This window comes from Ambystoma mexicanum, chromosome 3p, assembly GCF_040938575.1.
Source record: "Ambystoma mexicanum isolate Mex_15411 chromosome 3p, UKY_AmexF1_1, whole genome shotgun sequence".
NCBI lineage: Eukaryota > Metazoa > Chordata > Amphibia > Caudata > Ambystomatidae > Ambystoma > Ambystoma mexicanum.
In genome coordinates, this window is record NC_090925.1 from 945,716,509 (window position 1) to 945,734,806 (window position 18,298).

Genomic DNA, 18,298 nt, shown 5'->3' on the forward strand with positions numbered 1-18,298 from the left:
CTAGTGAAAGCAACTCTCCAACTTAAACATGTTCACTTGCTTTTAACAAACGTCCTACCAGAATAATCTTTCAGTGTGATGTGCTAGTTATAAATCATGGAGCAGCTGAATGACATTATGGCCCTTCTAATACGCATCTTCGAAAGCTCTGTGCGGAGGATCCTTCAAGGCTGATTGAGCCTGCCTAGCCAAAGTGAAAATTTGAATATCTAATCACAGCACTGCCAACAAACCTGGAAACGTCTTCAGATAAGAAAACAAGGGGGTGTCAATCCCGAAAAAGGCAATTTACAAAGTAATCAAGAGTCCCCAGAATCTTGCAGGCAGCGAGAGTGTCATGTTGAACGGAAGCTTCTCACCACCAAAGATTGCTCCATCAAATCAAGAAAAAGGCCTCCAAATGCTACTCACTGCAAACTGGGTTAAGATGTAGGCTCCTGCTCCAACACCAATTCCAATAATGCTTTTCAGGCTGTAAAACAATGTTTTTAATCAATTATTAACAAGTTGTTATACTGCTTGGTGGTCACACAAATAGTTTTACAGACATATTAGTAACTTTAAAAACACAAGACAATTACACATTATAGAAGTGTCTCAAAATTAGTCCAATTACTTATTCACTTCATTTGTTAGGCCTGCCGAAAATACATCTAGTATAAGCCCATACTGATGCTATAAATGTTATTGGCTTTAATAATAAATTCTACATATATTTCTTCAAATCCATTCAAATTGTCACTGACAATCATAAGTTTCCTGTTATTCCCAAGCAGAAGACTAGGACCATTAATGCTTTCTAACCGGAAGTACCTTCAGTTACTTACTGTCTTAATAGTCTAGCCTAACCTAACTACATCCTCAGTGTTATCCTTTTACTTTCTCTGCTTGTACTGACCGCTCTGTTGATTCATAGCTAGGTTCTCGCTTCGCAAAGTCCAACATTCACATATATTGTTTACACATAGGTTTACAAAAACTGTAGCAGTGTTGGTTTGTTTTGCCTTTTTATCTGGCACAAACGTGTTATAAAACCCACTTTTGCAACACTGCCACAAAGCTATTTTGGTATAGTTAGCTGTCAACATATAAAGCAAGATTCTCCAAGTCTGTTCTTTAGGAGACCCAACCAATCCAGGTGTTCAAAACGAACAGTGATTATGTAATGCATTCATTTTTTTAATTCAAAACTGTCTTGAAAACATGCGATTACTTCAGGACAATGTATACTCTTCATTGTGTCCACATTTTCAAGGGCAGTGAAGACAACGCAAAATGTAAAACTAACACTCCCCATCTAATGTCGTATACCATTAGATCTGACCCAGTCGTATACGTAAAAAGGTTACTCTCGACTCCAGTCCCTTGGTTTATGTGCAGCATGTTTAATCCCAAAAAGAGTTTCAATTTTGGGCAATCAAGGTATTCGAAACAACCCCCCCTTAAATACTTGCACTCAGAGCTGAACGTTCTGAATGGATATTGCAAACTAGTGTTAGATTTTTTAAATCTATTTGCTAAAATAATATTGCCCACGTAAAAGTCAATACTGAAATCCGACTTTCCAACTTTGAAGACTCCAGTAGGAGTGAGGATACCGTCCGGTTTCTCAAATTTCACACTATTCATAAATCTGATTTTGTATTAAGGGACCTTTCTGTATCTCCCTGTGCCTTGGTTTGTATTGTCTACCAAACACTGCAAGTGCTTAACAGAGCAGCAGTATCGTGCACGCCGAATATAAAACACAAAGCATGTCACTGCTTGTCTGGAATGGCATTTATATAGCGATATATATATATATATATATGAGAATGCATTACTTACCGTAAAAGCATTTCTGATGGTTGTATCTGCTTAGATTCACATGCTGTGCATAGGTCCGACATCCAGTGGTCACTGCGGAGTATTGCATCTTGTTTTTCGTAGTCGAAAAGGGGACGTCGACCAGGCGTGTCTGAAACACTATCCCTATAGTGACGTGCGTTGTACCCACAATCCCTCACGCGTCGAGGTCCCTCTGTTTGTATTTTTTCTGCCCTGAGGGAGCCTTCTAGACGTGAGTGAGTACAGAAAGAGAGAGAGATATATAAAGGAAGTCTATGTTCCTTCCATCCGAGCGGGGAGGAAGGGTGGGCGCATGTGAATCTAAGCAGATACAACCATCAGAAATGCTTTTACGGTAAGTAATGCATTCTCTTCTGATGTTTGTTAATCTGCTTAGAATCACATGCTGTGCATAGACTAGCGAGCAGTACCCGGAGTTGGCGGTGGGTTATGAGAAGGAACAGTAGAGAAAAGGTGTCGTAATACTGCCTGTCCCACCTGGGAGTCAGATCTAGAGTGTGTATCTAGACAGTAGTGTTTTGTAAAGGTGTGCACAGAACTCCAGGTAGCCGCTTTGCAGATGGACTCAAGGGGAACATTTGCAATGAATGCTATGGATGCCCCCGTGCCTCGAGTAGAGTGTGCTCTTGGCTTAAAGGGTAGTTCTCTCTTAGCAAGAGTATAGCAGAGAGTGATGCATTGAACAATCCATCTAGAAATAGTGGATTTTGAAACCGCATCTCCTTCTCTTCCTGCTGCCACCGAGACGAAGAACTGATTAGTCTTCCTCAATGGTCTGGTTCTTTCCATGTAGAACATGACCGCCCTGCGTACATCAAGTGTGTGCAGAGTCCTTTCTCCCAAATTGGAAGGATTTTGAAAGAACGTTGGTAGTTCTATAGACTGGTTTACGTGGAATTTAGAAATAAATTTCGGAGCAAACCTAGGGTGAGTGCGTAGAACCACTTTATCTTTGTGAACTGTAACAAAGGGGTCTAGAATAGAAAGAGCCTGAAGTTCACTTACTCTCCTGATGGAGGTGATAGCTATTAAAAAAGCAGTCTTAAGAGTAAGATGTTTAAGGGATGCTTTGTGCATGGGTTCGAATGGAGAGCCCATGAGTCTGGTAAGTACCACATTAAGGTCCCATCCGGGAGCAGGGTCAGCTATCGGTGGGTGTATTCTTTTTACTCCCTCCATGAATGCCTTTATAACTGGGATCCTCCACCACGACACTTTGAGTTGGGAGGTGGTGTATGCAGAAAGTGCCGCTAGGTGGACTTTAATGGAGTTAAACACTAGGCCTGAATCCAAGAGATGGGTCAGGTATAGTACCACATGTGTGGGAGAGCAGTCAATAGGGTTGATGCTTTTACTCCTGCACCAGATGACAAATCTCTTCCACTTGCTAGAATAGCAGTGGCGAGTGTTCGGTTTTCTGGCTTCCCTGAGGATGTCCATGCATCTTTGCGGGAGTTGTAGGTGTCCGAACTCTATGACCTCAGGAGCCAAGCTGCTAAATTCATGTTCTGGGGGCATGGGTGCAGAGTCCTGCCCTTGTTCTGAGATAGCATGTTGTACGGGCAGGGGAGTTTTACTGGGGGAGATAGAGACATCTCCATCAAGTGAGCGAACCATGGCTGTCGGGCCCACATTGGGGCCACCAGTATCATGGTCACTTGTTCCTGGTGCATCTTGTGCACCACCTTGTTGAGAAGGGGAGTCGGGGGAAAAGCGTAAACAAATTTCCCTGACCATTGCATCGATAGACCGTTCCCCTTGGATTGGTTCTGGGGGTACCTGGAGGCGTAACTTAGGCATTGAGAGTTCTCCAGGGTTGCGAACAGGTCTATTTCTGGGAATCCCCATTGTGTGAAGACGTCGAAGACGATGTCTTCGTGCAGACGCCATTCGTACTCTTCGGGCAGGGGGAAATCTCTGCTGAGTCTGTCTGCCAGCAGATTGAGTTCCCCGGGTACATGTAGTGATAGTAGGAACATGTTCTGTTTGAGAGCCCACTTCCATATATTCTGGGCCAGTTTGGACAAGCCTGGAGAGTGGGTGCCCCCCTGCTTGTTGATGTAGTACATGGCTGTAGTGCTGTCCGTAAGGACCATTACTGTCTTGCCTTGTAGGTGTTCTTGGAAGGCTTTTAGCGCCTTGAATACCGCTAGTAGCTCCAGTAGATTGATGTGTTTGGATGCTACGTTCGGAGTCCACACTCCATGAGCAGTCTGATGGTAAAGGTGAGCACCCCATCCTGTGAGGGATGCGTCTGTGGTTAGAGTGGCTTCCGCCGCGGGTGTGGCAAAGGGTTTTCCTTTTTCCATGTTCCCCTTTGTCCACCACTGTAGCGAGAGAACCAAGGCCTGCGAGACCACCACTAGATCGTCCCATTGTCCGCTGGCCTGACACCACTGGCTGTTGAGCCACTCTTGCATTGGGCGCATGCGCAGGCGCGCGTGAGGTACCAAATAAATACACGACGCCATCATTCCTAGCAAGCGCATTGCTTTGCGTACCGTCACCTCTTGGCCGGTCACATATTGGGGGATCTGAAACAGCATGTTTTGGACCCTCTCTTTGGAGGGGAAGACGAGGCCGTCCCTTGTTTGAATTAGAGCCCCTAGAAATTGTTTGATTTGACTGGGGTCTAGACTGGACTTCTTTTCGTTGATGGAGAAGCCCAGTTGGAACAAAAGGTCTACCGTCTTTTGGGTATTGGAGAAACATGTTTCGTAGGAGTCCCCTGTTATGAGCCAGTCGTCGAGGTAAGGGTAAACTGGGATGGACAACCTGCGCAGGTGGGCCGCAGCCACTGCCAGTACCTTTGTGAATACCCTTGGTGCTGAAGCTATACCGAAGGGTAGCACCTTGAACTGGTAGTGTTTGCCCTCTATCATGAACCTTAGGTATTTTCTGTGCGCTGGCAACATTGAAATATGAAAGTATGCATCTTTCATGTCCAATGTTGTCATGTAATCTCCCTGTGAAAGCAGCGGGATCACGTCCTGTAAGGTCACCATACGAAACTTTTGGGGTTTGATAAACTTGTTCGCTGGGCGCAGATCTAATACAGGGCGCATGGTTAGATCCTTTTTGGGTACAAGGAAGTACACTGAATAAATACCTTCCGTTACCTGAGATAGAGGCACGACCTCTATGGCTCTTTTTTCCAGCAGTTGTTGTACTTCTTGAAGAAGGATGGCAAGATGTTCCGGCGTCAACCGCCGTCCCCTCGGGGGTCTGTAGGATGGGGAACTGTTGAATTCGATACAGTATCCGTGGGCTACGGTGGAAAGTACCCAACGGTCTGACGTTATCTCCTCCCATGCAGGAAGAAAGGATGTTATCCGGCCCCTGACCGGTGTTGCATGGGAGGGGACGCGAATCTTCGCGTCACTTGGAGTTGTTGGGGGCTTGGGAGCCTCTGGGGGTGGATCCCCGACCTCTCCCTTTGCCCCGGCGTTGGCCTCTTTGGCTGTACTGGCCACTATTGGCTTGGTAATTGGTGGCAGGGTATTGCTGATGGTGACCTTGTTGTTGTTGCCGTTGGCCACGAAAAAAGCGCTTGTTGCCATAGCCGCGTCTGGTAGTGGGCTTAGAGATCTGGTCAAGAGTCTTGATAGTGTCGAACTCTTTTTTGGCCATCTCTAGGGCTTCATCTACCGCTTTTCCGAAGAGGTTGGCGTCCTCGACAGGTTTATTTATTAAAGACGCCTGTGTCTCCGGTTTAAAGCCTGAGTTGCGCAGCCATACATGGCGCTTTAGGAGTATTCCTTGTACCAGGGAACGTCCTGCTGTTTCTGCCGCGTCCAGAGAGTTTTTTACAATGCTCTGGTTCACTTGTGTTCCTTCGCCAATAGTCGACAGTAGGCGTGTACGTAAAGGCTCCGGTGCTTCCTCTGCGTCTTTGCGCAGTTTGGCCCACTGCGCGTCTGCGTAGCTCGCAAGCAAGGAATTGTTGTTGGCAATTCTTGCTGAGAAGGCAGCCGAGGAAGTAACTCTTTTTGCAAGGGCATATAGCCTCTTGCCCTCCTTGTCAGGGGGTGCCTCACTGGTGGAAAGTGGTACCCCTGCCCTCTTTCTAGTATTAGATACAACTAGGGAGTCCGGTATGGAATGTCCCCTAATGTAGAGCGGGTCTGAGGGTGAAGGAGCGAAAAGTTTCTCAATCCGTGGATTGACCCCTCTGATCAATGCGGGAGTGGACAGCGACGGGGTGATCCTCCTTTTAACTGAGGCGAGGAGTGGAATGGTCTGGCTGACCGGGGGTTTTTCTTTAATGACTCTTTCTACAAAGTCTAATTCTGGAGAGAGTTCTCCTGTGTCCAGTTCGAAATGCGCTGCTGCTCTGCGCAACAGTGCATTGAAAGTAGGCTGATCGTCAATTGGAGACGTGTTCCTAACTGGAGAATTATCCGGAGGAGTTAGATTTAGGGCATCAGTGTCGGAACACACTGATGGTGATTGCCAGGGGTGCGAAGGTCCTTCTCCTGGGCTAATCCCGAAGCCTTCTTCTATAATGTCTGTTCTGTCTTCTAGACATTCCTCCTGGTTCTGTCCTTCGTTGTCCATGAAATCATCTTCTTCCTCGAAGTATTGTTCCTCCCCAGTGAGGTCATATACATCTTGGAAGTCTGAGGCTGTGTCCAGCAGGGGATCGACCAGCCTCGGTTTTTTGGCTGTGGGGTCGTCTTGAGGCCCTTCTCTAGTTCTTCTGAGAGTTAGAGGGGCTTGGGTACTCATAAACTTTTCCATCCTCTCCATACAGAGGTGGAGTCTCTCCATAGTTTCATGGGGTACCCCAGAGCGGTCTAGCGGGGGAAAACTCGAGTTGTCTACCTCGAAATGGCTCGACCTCTCCCAAAGCGTCGAGGAAAGTGTCCCGTCGCCCTCCTCAAAACCCTCAGGTGTGTCGGGAGACTCCCTGACTGAAGGGGGTAGTCCCTGCTTTCCTTCGGGTGTTTTCGGCGTATCCTTTGCTCTATGCGTAACGCTCGACGAAATCTTCGGCGTACGCTTTTGGGCGTCGGCTACAACGATCCTGGCTAAGCTATCGGCGACATTCTTGTCGGCGGAAGCTTGAGTTTTCGACGCTATGGGTATCGAGCGCTGTACGGCGGTCTGCGCCTTCTGTTGATGCGCACCGGCCGATGGTTTGGTGGTGGCGCCCTTGTTTGCCGAAAGCCCAGTCGCAGGTCGCGGCTGCGGTTGCGAGAGGGGCATCGAACCCGAACGGTCCGAGGAGGCCGCCGGTGGAACCTGCGTCTCCTTGGGCGCCGAAGCTCTCTTCGACTTAGACGAAGAAGAGCCATGGGTTGTGTGCTTATCTTTATGTGAATCTTTGTGTGCGTCAGTGTCGCCGGGGTGTTCATCCCCATAAGCAGGGCGTGAGCCGAGCCCGTCGGGGCCGGGGACAGACGACGAAGCGCGTAAGCGCTCCTTAGAGGGGGTTACGACTTCCGTGGCGGAGGTCGTGTCATCGCGTTCCTCGTCACTGTCGGTGGTAGCAGCGGCGGGTGAACCTTCGGCCTTCGACATCGCGTAGGCCGCCCACCTTTTAACCCTACGGTCTTTTAGAGTTTTAGGCTTCAGAAGCCGACAAGCCGCGCACCCTTCCTCTTTGTGATCGAGGGGCAAGCAGCGGTTACACCGTGAGTGCTTGTCCTTCCAAGTGAATTTGCCTTTACAAAGTGGGCAAAACCTAAATGGTGTCCTCTCCATAGCAGAGGCAATAAATCGCGATAAACACCCCCAGGGAAAGGAAGGGGAAAGGGAAAGGCATTCTCAGAAAGACCCAGAGATGTCCCACGACCCCACTCTCCCTACTGTATGTGGCCAGCGAGGCCAGGCCACGTGTTCGGCAGCGCCGAAGATTTCCTCCGCTCGACCCTCCGTCGACGATTTTGCTCGGCGGAGAACAGCTACACTGCGTCGAGGGAGTGCTGTATTAATCTTCGTAGAAGAAACGACCAAAGGTCGAGGGTTGCAATGTCTCTCGAGGAGCTCCGCGTGAAGGCGACCAGAAGCTGGGCGGAAAAAAACAATCTGAGGGACCTCGACGCGTGAGGGATTGTGGGTACAACGCACGTCACTATAGGGATAGTGTTTCAGACACGCCTGGTCGACGTCCCCTTTTCGACTACGAAAAACAAGATGCAATACTCCGCAGTGACCACTGGATGTCGGACCTATGCACAGCATGTGATTCTAAGCAGATTAACAAACATCAGAAATATATATATATAGAGAGAGAGAGAGAGATGGAGAGAGAGAGAGAGAGAGAGAGAGAGAGAGAGAGAGAGAGAGAGATGGAGGGAGAGAGAGAGAGAGAGAGAGAGAGAGAGAGAGAGAGAGAGAGAGAGAGAGAGAGAGAGAGAGAGAGAGAGAGGGAGATGGAGAGAGAGAGATGGAGAGAGAGAGAGAGAGAGAGGAGAGAGAGAGAGAGAGAGAGAGAGAGAGAGAGAGAGGGAGAGAGAGGGAGAGAGAGGGAGAGAGAGGGAGAGAGTGAGGGAGAGAGAGGGAGAGGGAGAGAGGAAGAGAGGGAGAGAGGGAGAGAGGAAGAGAGGGAGAGAGGGAGAGAGGGAGAGAGGGAGAAAGGGAGAGAGGGAGAAAGGGAGAGAGGGAGAGAGGGAGAGAGAGAGATAGAGAGAGAGATAGAGAGAGATAGAGAGAGAGATAGAGAGAGAGATAGAGAGAGAGACAGAGAGAGAGACAGAGAGAGATAGAGAGCGATAGAGAGCGATAGAGAGCGATAGAGAGCGATAGAGAGCGATAGAGAGCGATTGCATGAAAGCTGCTTCTTAGCAGTAGGTGTGGTGCTGAGGAAATCAGTTGAATGTGTTCAGTCTGGAGGGTGGACACCCAGACGGAGTTCTGGCTGCGTTAGGCCTGAAGAGACGCCTAAGCTAGCCGGAATGTGCTCAGCTAGCTGTGTTTTATTAGGATGATGTTGAGTTTGTGGGGTCATGTTAATTATGAGAGCAGCTAGACCGAATGGGTCACAGTACAGCTGTGTTCTAGTTGATGGTGTATAGGGGAGAGTAAGCGTAGTAGTTTGATATGGTGATTATCAGTAAAGCGCCTGTGATCAAGCATAAGAGCAGGACAGGGGGCTTACATTTAGGCAGAATTTCTAAGTTCATCAATACCACAGTGACGCTATTAGGCACACTTTCTAGATTCAACTTTACCACAGTTACGCTATTAGGCACATTTTTTAGATTCAACTTTAGAACACTGATGATATTCGGCACATTTTCTAGGTTGAACTTTAACACAGACGCTGTTAGGGGACATTCAGTGATGTTGGGAATACATTCTAAATTGAACTTTATGGGACATGCTACCATTTACAATTCTGACTAAGTGTGGGACATGCTATCATTCTGTTAAAGGACATTTGCACCGCGCACTATCACCACTGGAGCGGTCCCCTGGCGCTCTGGCAACACTGAAAAAGGGAAGGGGGTGAGTTAGTGGGAATAAGTTGGAAAAGTGCAAGAGAGCAGTGATGTGCTGTTGGCAGCCTCAGCCCGGTGGGTCCGTTGACTGGGCTTGGAGTGTTTTACGGTCTGTAGTATTCGTGTGCTGTTGTGCAAGTCTATGTGTGGTTTGTTTTGTTGTTGCAGTGTAGTCCAGTTTGTGCAGATTGTTGTGTTGTAGGCTTGTGGTTGGTTAGAGTTTGAGAGGTGTATGCAGAGGGGTGAAATTGTTAGTGGATCGGTTAATTGGCATTGCTGTCCTTGCAATTATGTCTAGGTGCGATGCTTGCTATCATTCACTATTCCATCCGAGTGTGGCACTTGCTAATCGTCAATATCCTTTCTATATGTGAGGCAGGCTAGTGATTACGATTCCATCTAAGTGTGGCGCATGCTAACATTCACATTTCTATCTAGATGTGGCGCAGGCCAATCTTCACAGTTCTCTCTAGGTGTGGCACTAGCTAACATTGGCAAGTAAGTTAGTGTGTAATGCAATGCAACATTTACAGTCCAGCCATGAATTGATTGAAGCTGGTGGTCACAAATCTCTCCAAGTATGCATTGTGTAAGTCTATGGCAGTCTACGTTATGGAAAGGTAAGGTAGAGTGGTGGGGGATTTCTGGAGTAGAGTAATTGCTCTATACCCCACCCATGCCACACTTAGTTTTTGTTGGGTCTGTTGACTGCTGGCTTCATTGGCTTCCCCTGCGGACACCTGATGACACGTTTTTTGGAGCTGCCAATGTAGGAGTCGCCCTTTGCCTTGGGGTCCTTAGCTGCAGAGGCTGCCTTGGGTTGGTCAGTTATGACCAGGTGAATGTACCAATCAGGGGAGGAGGGCGGGTTGGAGGGGGGAGGGTGGGACTGGGAAAAGGCCAGACACAAACAAAGGACTAAACCCCACATGCAGCCCAGCACAGAAAAACAGGCTCGGAAGCCAAAAGAAGCACTAGACAGACACCAGATTAGCACACAGTGTTCACCAACAAATGATTAAGTAAATAAATCAAATTATAAAATTTTAAAAAATAAACATTTGTAATTTTGAAAATACACTCACACCACTTCAAAAGAGTGCATAAAAAAGGCCAGAAACATATTACAATCATTGTGAAACTACTCACTCACAATCAACTAGCCCCTACAGTTGCTTCCAAACTGGTTTCCCTGCCACATCCTTCCACATGGCTGTCCACAAAGCAAATGGAAAACGGCTGCTGGAGCCAAGCCACAAAACACACCTGACTTTTCCAACCAATTGCAAGTTGACGTTGATCTACGTACCTCCTCATGTAAGGTGAGCTCTGACGTCATGAATTTTGCATGGAATATTCTTTATTTCATTGCCGAATTAATGCAACTATTTCTAGCTCAATAGGTCTTCCCACTCCCGAGAGAATACATTTTTGGGTTTTTCAGCATTACGTTTTGTGGTGTTCCACGCGCCATCTACAGGTCATTTGTAGAAAGTGCTCATCATCGCACTGTCTTTGCTTAACTGGTCTTGCTTTTTTTGTTGTCAATTTTTTTAAAGAAAGTTAGCGTCTCTTTTCAGTGATTTGTTTTGCAATAAACTCGATACATGTTAATTTCACTAATTGAAAAACACATATTTACCTCAGTTTAAAGTTCTGAAATGAATATCATATTTCTATGCTTACTCCGATTATTTGCAGTGTGTGTTTAGCAGCGAAAATGGCCACCACTGCTAACACTGCAAATAATCAAAGTCCGGATTGGACAAAGCTGTAGTTGGGGAAGTGTGCAGATGCCTTCTAAGGTCTGCATTGCATTGTCCCTAGGAATGCCCCGTTACACTGCTTGGGCGATTTAGCAAGACCTCTGCTCCTTCTCTTACATGTCTTAGTTAAAGAAGAGGCTGCCAGATGCTGGGTACATTCTGAGAGTAAGGACGGACTAGGAATGAATATAACCGTTAAGAATTCTGGCCACTGCACGCCTTGGGGGTATAAGGGGGCCATTTTGCAAAATTCAAAGGGATTCACCCCATTTCCCCTTCATTGACCAATCAACTTTTAAACAGATTCCTTTAAATACTGGTGTTTTGGGGAGCCGATGTTGCGCGCGATGAAGCTGGCAGCCTAAGTGCCGAGCTCCGGACTGGGGCGGCCCTTTTTCAGAATACAACTGCCTTTTTGCCACTATTCCTCTCTCAACTCCCTGAATCCTGTGGAGAGACCTCCTTAGAGGATCCTGGCTGATCCGCAGAGCCCGAAACCCTGCGACTGCGGAGATACGGGGGGTCCCTGACTCCGTCTAGTTCTCCCCGCTCTGCAGTTCTGGGGGGCGCGGCCTCCCCTGCTGCTGTGTCCCGCAGCGGCCTCCGAGGGGGAGGGGCATTTCACCCTTCGCTGGCACCTTCTCTCCAGCAGACAATGGCGACGGAGTGGGTGGCCTGTCAGGGGCTCGGGTGGCCCTGGGGTGCTGTGAAGGAGGCGGCCGGACGCCCTCTGGGCCCAGTACACCGGTGCTAGATCCTGTTTCCCGCGGCGAGCCAGCGGGCGGGCACGGCCTGGCACCCCGCTGGGCGTTAAGCAGTGCACAGTGAGGCCCGCGCTGCCCTCCTGGCCCTCCCCACCCCCCTGGCTGACGGAGGCGGCCTGCACACCAGGAGACACAATAGGGAGCTGGGGGGATTGCCGAGCATTGCAGGGCGCAGCGAGACAAGCCCTTCTAGTGGTGGCTTTGTACCGGCTGCCTTGTGACCGGACTGAGAGGCTTTAGTCACTGCATCAAACAATAGTGGCAGCCATCACTACCCCCGTGTGCATGCCGCTGGAGCGGCCCTGCCTTTGTCTTGTTGGGCCCATGCTGCTGGGTCGGGGGTGATTCCCCCCCCCTCCCCATCACCGTCTAGCTTCCACGGGCACCTGGGGTAAATTCCCATGAGAACTCGAACTCCAATAGCCCACAAATAAATCAAGCCCCGGGCCCGACACCCTACAGGTGACCACAGCGGGCTGGGCTCCACCTACTGTCCTACTCCATATTGGATTGGTCGACGACTCCACATACAGTTAAGCAAGACTTTTTGCACCCCATCACCTGGCGCGAACCTCTCGGCGGATTGAGAGAGAGCATGCTCTCCGCAGTGGTATACTCACGACTCCTCCCGAGGAGCCTGGGACATAACTTACCTCAAGGACCCAAAACAGAGCTCTTAGCGGCCCGACCGTAGCGGCCTGAGATAGCCTACCATAAGCAGAGTGGCAACAGAACTGATATTCCTAACTGCCCACACCCGCCCGTGTGCTTGAACCCATCTCCGCAGACACCATGACCAAAGGAGCGGGCACCGGGAAAAAACAAAGCTCCTTGAACATGTTTACAAAGACCCCAGCTAAATCAGTAGCTGAGACCCTGGATGAAGCCCCGGCAACATCTGCCACTCCAGCCCCGGATGACTTGCAGAAGATGCTAGAGTATATCCGCGAGGGGTTCACCCCTCTACACACTAAACTTGATGATATGAATGGTACTATCTCATCCATTAAGGCACACATTGAGAAGACTGATGGCCGAGTGGCGGAGATCGAAACAAGGGTGGACGCCACTGAAGATTAACTGGGTTCTCTAGGGGCCACAGTCTCCTCACTATCTACTCGGATGCTGGCGGTTGAAAAAAAGAACGATGACCTAGAATCCCCCTCGAGACGCAACAACCTGTGTATAGTCGGAGTGCCTGAGGACAATATCAACGAGCCCATGGAAGACTTTGTGGAGCACATGTTGCTGACAGTTCGTGACTCCCCTAAACTCTCCCCACAGTTTGCAGTGGAAAGAGCCCATCGATACTTGATTGCAAAACCTAAGCCTGGCGCACGTCCGCATCCCATCATAGCCAGAATCTTACATTTCCGGGACCGTGATGCTCTCCTGAGAGTGGCTCGAGTCAAAGGTGAACTGCGAATGGGGGCGGCAAGGATCCACCTTTACCCTGACTTCTCTGTAGTGGTACAGCTGGAACGCAAGGTCTTTGTGGCAGTTAAAAAAAGAGTCCAAGACCTAGGGGTTAAATACTCCATGTTATTCCCCGCCAAACTCCAATCAGACTTTCTTCTTCACGATCCCAGAGGAGGCTTCAAAATGTATTGATGAACATTTCGCTGGATGATCCTCTGCTGCCGCAATGGAGCTGCTGTGACCCGATCGCTGTACACCAGGTCCTCGTCTGGGTTTGCATTACCAATTTGATCTTGTTCTTCTACTGAACTGTCTATCCTCCACTCACCAAGTCTATACTACTTACACTGGTTAATTGTCCAGTATTGAAGACCTCCTTATACTCCACCCCCCCCCCCCCAGTCCGGGGCAACACCACCAGGCCAGCTAACAGGCCCCCAGGCGTTGATGCCGATGAGTTGGCTGTTATGGTTATGTTGGGTTATCATCCCTCTGGTTGGAGGAGGGGGTTCGGGAGTTAAAAAAAAAAAAAAAAAAGGGCTTGACAACCACAAGAGAGACCACGCATGCCACAGTATTAGGTCACAAGAATACTGTCAGGGCGACGTGTCCGCCCCAGTTAAATTGGCACTGGCCAATGCTACTCAGTAAACTGGAATTTAACCAACATTCCTACACAGATGGCGGAGAGTAGCTTGGCGTTCATGAGCTGGAATGTTAGAGGTCTAGGCAATCACAAAAAGATGCGGCAGATACAACTTTACGCTTAACGCCACAGCGTTAAAATCCTATGTTTACAGGAGACTCATGGCCGTTCTTAACAATGTGAAAAGTTTGCTAAACAGCGGGGGCCCCAAAGGTACTACACAAATTATTCCATCCAAAGCCGAGGTGTCCTTACTCTCATACACAGAAGCCTTCAGTTCTTAAGCTGTCATTCACATATAGACCCACAGGGGAGATATGTACTAACCATTGGTAAATTGCAAAACCAAGAGGTAGCCATTTTGAATATCTACGGTCCGAATATTGATGACCCTGATTTTTACCTGCACCTGGCCTCTTTGTTGGAGAGTTAACCCCTGGTTCCGATTATATGGGGAGGCGATTTTAATACAATCCTAGACATCAACCTGGACAGATCGGGCTCCAAACCTCGCCGGCTTTCCAGAGCTGCCTATACCATTCTGACTATGCTTCCTCGATTGGCGGTCGTGGACGCTTGGTGGCTTATGTACCCCGACTCCCGCAGATACTCCTATTACTCCTCGGTGCACGACTCGCACTCTAGAATAGATAGATGGCTCATATCAGATATATTGGTCAGATGCCTGTCCCATCTAGCAATCCTCCGTAGAACCCTATCCGACCACTCTCCAGTGATCATCTCCTTGGATTGGGGTCCAGACTACAATAGAGAGAGACAGTGGAAGAGGAGCGCTCATGCCCTACTTGACCAGGTCTTTGCTTCTGAACTCGAGTCTTCCATCGAGGAATTCTTTGAAGTTAATACCAATTCTGTGCCATCACGGGCCACTCTCTGGGAATCCTTTATGGCATACATTAGGGGTATTGCCATCTCCAAAGGGAGTGGTATTCTGAAAGGAATCTGCTCGGATATTGCTAGTAGCAAATCGACCCTAGCCACCCTCGAGACCCAATATGCCCAGGACCAATCCGGGCTGAACTGGACATATTTTGAAGTCTAGCCGAGCGAGAAGTCAAATTCCTGGACAGCCCCCAGTCGGTAAGGAGATCTGGCGAGGGAGAACGGCCGGGCCGTTTGGTGGCTAGGTTGATACGCCGAGAATTTGGAGCCCCCAACATACCAGCGATAGAGAGACCCGATGGTACGCTGGCCACATCACCACAAGACATTAATTCTGAATTTCTATCATTCTATAGTTCCCTATATTCGAAAGCCGAAAGCACCCAGATATTAGAAATTGACTCCTATTTAGATAGCCTCCCTCTCTCGGTCCTCTCCACTGACACCAGCATTTCCCTGGAGAGACCGTTCACTCCTAAGGAACTCGCTGAGGCCATTGAATTGTTGTCATCGGGCAAGGCCGTGGGCCCGGACGGCCTTCCCATGGACTTCAATAAACGATACAAATCTCTTCTGGTTCCACACCTACTGGCCCTATGGGAGGAGGCATGTGCAAGGGGCATACTCCCTCCCACACTCCGTGAGGCCATGATAACGGTCCTTCTCAAACCTGGCAAACCCCCCACCCAATGCGCTTCATACCGTCCCCTTTCGTTAATCAACTCCAACGTCAAAATATATGCCAAACTATTAGCCATCCGATTAGCCTCATTCATCCCACACATCATCCACCCTGATCAAGCGGGATTTGTCCCAGGTAGCTCCACCTCCCTCAACCTGAGAAGACTCTTCAATGTAATGAGTAGGATCGGCCTGGAGGTGCAGGCAGTGGCGGCCACCCTAGATATGCAGAAGGCATTTGACTCAGTGTCGTGGGAATATCTGTGGCGAGTCCTAGAGAAATGCAAATTCGGCCCCAACTTCCGAGCCTGGGTTAAGTTACTCTACACCGGCCCATCGACTAGAGTCCGCACTGAGGATAGATGCACCCCTCCCTTTCATATAGCCAGAGGAACAAGACAGGTCTGCCCTTTCTCCTCGCTAATATTTGCTATAGCCATGGAACCCTTTGCTGACATGATGCGCCAGGCACATTCCCATAGAGGCTTGCGTACTGCGGGCCAGTCCGATATGGTTTCCCTGTACGCTGACGATGCCCTCCTTTACATTCGCTCCCCTGAAACCAATCTGGCCACGATCTTAGAGGATGTGGTCCTATTTGGACACATATCCGGGCTTAGGGTAAACTGCTCTAAATCTGTCCCATTTCCACTCACAGACTGCACGCAGCCCCCCTCTGACCTCAGGGGGTTTACATGGTTCCAACTAACTTCATGTACCTGGGGGTGGTGGTCTCTCGACACACGGTGGAGCTTTGTGAGGATAACTACCGGAATTACCTCACAAATCTGGCCACTAAATCCACTAGCTGGGCTAGACTACCCATTTCCTTAGCAGGCCGGATAGGAATACTTAAAATGATTGTACTGCCCCAACTCCTCTACCCATTCACTAATCTTACCCTGTGGCCAGGTGATGACTTCTTCCGGATGCTACGCCACATAACTAACACCTTCCTGTGGCACTCCGGCGCTGTCCGCCTTAAATTAACAACATTGACCACTCCTATGGAATTCAGCGGGTTTCGCACCCCCGACTTCACCAGGTATTGGATTGTAGCCCAGTCCCAATTTGCCTCCCACTGGTTTAACACTGCTGACCCCCCCCTCCTCATGTCTGGTTGGAGAAACTAACGGTCAGTGATAGAGTAACTGGCTCCCTTATTCTCAAGCCCATTCCAGTCGACCTCGATTCATCTGACCCGGTTACATGTACATCCTTGGCTCCAAGATCTGGAAACTGGTGGGCACGCCTCACCCCTTCCATGGGACCTCCCACTCTGCAATTTGTTCCTCCGATGACCCACACGTCCCACAATCCACTGTATCTCGATGGGCTGATGCAGGCTTCTTGGCACTCCGGGATGTCTGACTAGGGCAACTTCATCGAATGGGCAGATCTCCAACCCCCCTCTCAAGCGGAACCCTTCAGTATAGCTACAATACTCCTTTCTCTGGAGAAATCTCAAAGCCAGATACCCAGACTTTCCCACGATTCCACTCGACGAGCCCATAATTGCGAAGCTATGCTCCTTCGATTCCTTTAGGGGGAAAAGTATCAAGGCTGTATACTCTCCTGCAGACTAGAGCTGCCCCCTCCTTCACTAAACTGAGACACATGTGGGAAGAAGATCTTGGAGTTGAGATTACTGATGAAGGCTGGTATCGAATGTGTGCTCGCACCAACAATGTATCCTACAATTCCAGATTTAAGTTAATACAATTTAAGGTGTTACATAGATTTCACCACACCCCAGGCAGACTACACCATATGTTCAATGAACTCCCCTCCAGCTGCCCTAGATGTGGCGCAGACCAGGCCCCCTACATCCACATGATCTGGAGCTGCCCACGACTGTCACAATTTTGGACTGAAATCTGCACCACATGATCGGCTGTACTAGATCATACCATAGATCCATCCCCACTGCGATGCCTCTTCCACGAATACCCCCAGTTGGGGCGAGATTCAAGAAGACTAGCGGGACTCTGCATGATACTAGCTGTGCGTCGCATCTTGATGAACTGGCTTCGGCCTAGAGCACCCACGCATGCACAGTGGCTCAGAGCAGTCACATGGGCACATGATACTGAGGAGGCCTGGAGTAGTTTACAGCAGTCGCACTCGAGACCAAGGGACATTTGCAAGAGATTTCGCAGTTATATGTCTGCCAGGACCTCGGACACGGAATCCTCTGCCTCCGCCCTGTCCCCTCCTATGGCCGTCCCATGAACTGTGGCTATTGAATGATATATCTGTGACACCGCCTACACCCTGACCATCTTGATTGTACATGAAATGCCAACACTGAATTGTACAGTATGCTTGTGTAAAAATATGCCTTGTTGTTACGCTGCGAGTGTCTCCGTTTACTCGTGTGTTGTCAAGTCAAATAAATAAAGGTTTAAAAAAAAATAAAATACTGGTGTTTGACAGGCACAAGCACTGTTGATTTAGTACACCTACACACTAGGGTGCTTTTCCTTAAATAAGGAAGCTTTATAATAGGACAAGCATGATCTTTAATTTGACAGTGTTATTTGAACATGTAGGGAGGGACTTATCTATTTCAACCCCTTTTATTTCTACAACCTATTCGTGGAACCAGACACTTGATTTATTAGCTGCTATTGGTCTACAGCTATACAAGGAGTAAGTCTGTGGTTCATACATGTCCACCTTAATTACATACACTGATGTGGCAGCAGCCACAGGCCTGGATGTTGGAGTGTCCAGCGTCACACAAACTTCACCAAAGATGATTGATGAGCCACAGTTCCTGTTAGCTATTGGCTGTGCTGAATCACCCGATTGGTAAGGCATTGG

The 18,298-nt window shown here is 48.9% G+C and overlaps 1 protein-coding gene across 5 annotated transcripts in view; it reads right to left on the reverse strand.

Moving 5' to 3' along the window:
* NDRG3 (NDRG family member 3) overlaps positions 1 to 18,298 on the reverse strand; it is a 1,445,730-nt gene that overhangs the window by 892,569 nt on the left and 534,863 nt on the right. For all 5 annotated transcript variants that reach the window (XM_069652255.1, XM_069652253.1, XM_069652252.1 and 2 more), the window contains exon 7: positions 412 to 472. In XM_069652255.1, the coding sequence (XP_069508356.1) occupies positions 412 to 472 (61 nt within the window). The remainder of the gene's footprint in view (positions 1 to 411; positions 473 to 18,298) is intronic.